The sequence below is a fragment of the Pristiophorus japonicus genome, chromosome 9 (genome assembly GCF_044704955.1).
Source record: "Pristiophorus japonicus isolate sPriJap1 chromosome 9, sPriJap1.hap1, whole genome shotgun sequence".
Taxonomy (NCBI): Eukaryota; Metazoa; Chordata; class Chondrichthyes; family Pristiophoridae; genus Pristiophorus; species Pristiophorus japonicus.
Window position 1 is genome coordinate 163,179,787 of NC_091985.1, and position 4,414 is coordinate 163,184,200.

The following is a 4,414-nucleotide window of genomic DNA, read 5'->3' on the forward strand; positions in this document are numbered from 1 at the left end:
TTCTGTTAGTTAGTCAAGCCACTATCCATGCTAATATATTACCCCCAACCCAGTGAGCTCTTATCTTGTGCAGTAACCTTTTATGGGCCACCTCTTATGGTGACAGGTCCAGGAGAGCAAGTTCACTGGCTGCCATCTTGGTCAGGGCGGGATCATAGTGCATGCATGGCCATCTTGATGCAGGAACAGAGTGGGCAGGGCTTCAGGGTCTCTGTTGCCAACCGGGTCCAGTGCCCGGGAGATGGAGCATCCTGGACAACAGATTTTATATCACCTTAGAATCAGAGAGTGGTTACAGCACGGAAGGAGGCCATTCGGCCCGTCAAGCCTGTGCTCGCTCTCTGATAGAGCTTCAGCTATCGTCCCACTGCCCCGCCCTTTCTCCATAGCCCCGCAAATTTCTCTCCTTCTGGTATTTACTCAATTCCCTTTTGAAAGCTGTGATTGATTCTGCCTCTACCACCCTTTCAGGCAGCACATTCCAGATCCTGACCACTCGCTGTGTAAAAAGGTTTTTTCTTATGTCGCCTTTGGTTCTTTTGCCAATCATCTTAAATTGGTGTCCTCTGGTTCTCGACTCTTCTGCCAATGGGAACAGTTTCTCTCTACTCTGTCAACACCCCTCATGATTTTGAGCACCTCTATCAAATCTCCTCTCAATTTTCTCTGCTCCAAGGGGAACAACCCCAGCTTCTCAGGTCTATCTATGTAACTGAAGACCCTCATTACTGGAATCATTCTCGTAAATCTTTTCTGCGCCCTCTCTGAGGCCTTCACATACTTACTAAAATGTGGTGCACAATATGCCAGTTCACACTCAACCAGTATTTTATGCAGGTCTATCATATTATCCATGCTTTTGTACACCAAGTGCCAGTGTATTGGATCAGGCCCACAATAGAAAATAAGTTTTGACACCCCGGAGGTAGACAATGTCAACCGGATTCCTCCCTTCCACCAACCTAACGACTTCTTCACAAACTCAAGCTAGTTTGTAAGATGTGACGTTGTTTTGAGGAAGCCATGTTCAGTACCTCTAATGGCCCCTTCCTTTTCCCCATGATCGAAAACAACACCTCTCAGGATCCCTTCAAGCATCTTCCCAGTGATCGAGGTCACGTTGATGGACCGTTGGCTCCCTGGCTCAGATTTGTCCCCAATTTGTCCCCAACGTGTCCCCAACGTGTGCTACCTTCTAATCTCAGGGAACAATCCATGACTATCGAGCTGTTGGAGATATGGGCTCACAGAGCACCCATCCCATCTCTTTAAACATCCTTGGGTGGATATCATCTTGGGTGGACCTTACACGCAACAAGATTAACCCTCGTGGCGACTTTGTTGTCAGTGAAGAGAGCTGAGAAAGACCAAAGTGCTGTTTGGCCCTCTCAGTGTGGCCCTGAAGGACTGTGTCCAGGCTGAAGTTCTGTTCCCCCGTATGATCCTCCCCCAGATTGTCCTGTCCGAGCTCCAGCCAGGTGATGCTAAACACTCAAGTGGAAGAGACAAAAATCTACAGCAATATGTTGAAAGCAACACTGATTTATTTGTCTCCATCACAAATATTAAACTCCAGTCCAGTTACAGGAGTTATTAACATCAGCGTTACAAGAGTTATAAACCCCAAACTGTCAGAATGAACACAATTTAGTCCGGGATGTGATTAACAGCAGCAATAACAGCAGAATCCAACCCCTGCAGTCACTTGTGAACTCGCTGGTGTCTCAGCAAGGTGAACGGCCGAGTGAATCCCTTCCCACACAGGGAGCAGGTGAACAGCCTCTCCCCAGTGTGAACTCGCTGGTGTTTGAGCAGGTGGGATGCCTGAGTGAATCCCATCCCACAGTCGGAGCAGGTGAACGGCCTCTCCCCAGTGTGAGTGTGCTGGTGTCTCAGCAGGTGCTGTTTGCTTTTAAAACTCTTCTCACAATCAGAACATTTAAAAGGTCTCTCCTCAGTGTGAGTGTGCTGGTGACTCATCAGGTTGGATGACTGAGTGAATCCCATCCCACACTCTGAGCAGGTGAAAGGCCTCTCCCCGGTGTGAGTGCGCTGGTGTATCAGCAGGTGCTCTTTGCTTTTAAAACTCTTCTCACAGTCAGAACATTTAAAAGGTCTCTCGCCAGTGTGAACTCGCTGGTGTCTCAGCAGGTGGGATGAGGTTGTGAATCCCTTCCCACACACAGAGCAGGTGAACGGCCTTTCCCCATTGTGACTGCGCTGGTGTAACAGCAGGTAGGATGAGGTAGTGAATCCCTTCCCACAGTCGGAGCAGGTGAATGGCCTCTCCTCGGTGTGACTGCGCTGGTGTAACAGCAGGTAGGATGAGGTAGTGAATCCCTTCCCACAGTCGGAGCAGGTGAACGGCCTCTCCCCAGTGTGGACTCGCTGGTGTATCAGCAGGTGGGATGACTGAGGGAATCTCTTCCCACACATGGAGCAGGTGAACGGCCTGTCCCCAGTGTGAACTCGCTGGTGTATCAGCAGGTGGGTAGACTGAGTGAATCCCTTCCCACAGTCGGAGCAGGTGAACGGCCTCTCCCCAGTGTGAGTGCGCTGGTGTCTCAGCAGGTGGGATGGCTGAGTGAATCCCATCCCACAGTCAGAGCAGGTGAATGGCCTCTCCCCAGTGTGACCTCGCCGATGTCTATCCAGCTGGGACAGGAAGTTAAATCGTTTCCCACAGTCCCCACATTTACATGGTTTCTCCCCAGTGTGACTGCACTTGTGTTTCTCCAGGGTGGATGATCGGCTGAAGCCTTGTTCACACACAGAGCACGTGTACCGTTTCTCGCCACTGTGAACGGTGCCTTCTGCTTCCATGGTCAAAGGCCGATGATATTCAGGTACAATGAATTGATTAACTCCATCAGATCTTGAGGTGATGTTTGGTTTGAGCCTCAAGTCTACAAATCCTTCTCTTTTAACACCCTGTAAAGTGAATTTCAAACAGGAAAAAAGGAGTGTGAGAGAGAACCCACAAAAACACAAAGCTAGGATGTGAAATTGAGCTAAATGAATCTGGTCATTTGTGCGGCCATCAGCAGAAAAAAGTGACCATGAAAGCTGCCGGATTGTCATAAAAACCCAACTGGTTCACTAATGTCCTTCAGGGAAGGGAACCCACCTGGGAAATTATTGGTCCCACTGGGCCCAGAAGTTCTGGGAGTGAAACCAGCAGCTTCTCCCCCCTGTCCAACCAGCTCAAACTGATGCAACAAACAGACCCACACAGGAGGCCAGGGACCGACATCCGCATCCAGCGCCCACTCTGATACAGAGCGGCTGGGAATTGCGGGCTTGTATAAATGCAAGTTATTGTATTCCTGGTGTGGGGGAGCCGCTGTCCCGACAACTCTGACTCGGGGCCGGAGAGCTGCATTCGGTGTTGCTGAGGCCACGCTCGCGTTGGATGATTCTAACCTGGGAATGTACATGTGGATTTCAATCTTGGGACTGTACATGGGGATTCTAACCCTGGGAGTGAACAGATCTGAGGCTTTTCTATTACAACTATCTGGGATGTAAGCCGTAAGCTTGGCACTGAGCAGCGCCTTTAGGCGAGATGATGAGAAATCAGATGCGTCAAGAATAAGAATGAAATAATTGTACGTTGCTTTTCCCACTAGGACCCGGTTAGAAACACACTGATGCAGATCACGTCGCTCCTGCACTAAGATGCCCGCGTATGCGCTTTGCTACTCACTGAATCAATGGCAGATCACTGAACCTGCCTTCCTGTACGAAGATGGCCGCCATTATCCTGGGCCTGTGACCCGGGAAAAAGCCCCGAAGCTGCAACCGCCGATATTCAGGTTATTATTCCGGGCTTCCAGCGGGCACCAGTTGTTCATGAAGTCTCTCCCACTACTCGCTGGTCCATTACTTCCCTCCACCCCGCTGAAACTGACCGCTTATGTGGATCAGATGTTCACCATATCCCTTCCGCCATTACAGGCAACACGCATGCTCCAAACACAGCCAGGTCCCGCGCTTGCGTACTGGGACCCTGTAATCTGGGTGCGGCCCATTCTCCCCCGCGGGCAATGCTGGGTAAATACCCCATTTTCGTGAATGGAACAGGATTTATTGTGTTTGCATTGGGCACTCCATGTTCATGTTCGCAGTTTTGACTGTTTCTGCTGATCTTAATAACCCCTATTCCTGAGCTGGAGATTAATGCTCTGTATAAATATTGAATAAATCAGCTTGATTCAAACACAGAGTGTCGAATATTACATTTCTCCATAAGAGACTAATTAGTGTTCCCTTACCGATTATTCCATTTTAGGCCTTTTCTTACTCTCACTTCTGACCCAGTTCATCTTTTATCACATCAAATCCCAAGTTTGTTCCGTTTGAGTATACGGGTTGTGGGTGTCATAGATTGAATCGGAGTGTCTCACTTTACACT

At 49.3% G+C, this 4,414-nt stretch overlaps 1 protein-coding gene across 1 annotated transcript; it reads right to left on the minus strand.

The window, feature by feature from the left end:
- Positions 1–1,526: 1,526 nt before the first annotated feature.
- On the minus strand, positions 1,527–3,966 carry LOC139272741 (zinc finger protein 16-like). The gene is made up of 2 exons (XM_070888844.1): positions 3,707–3,966; positions 1,527–2,931 (listed from the first exon to the last, which is right to left on the minus strand). The coding sequence occupies exon 2, from the start codon at positions 2,821–2,823 to the stop codon at positions 1,702–1,704; it is 1,122 nt and encodes a 373-aa protein (XP_070744945.1). The 5' UTR covers positions 2,824–2,931; positions 3,707–3,966; the 3' UTR covers positions 1,527–1,701.
- Between the last annotated feature and the right edge of the window lie 448 nt (positions 3,967–4,414).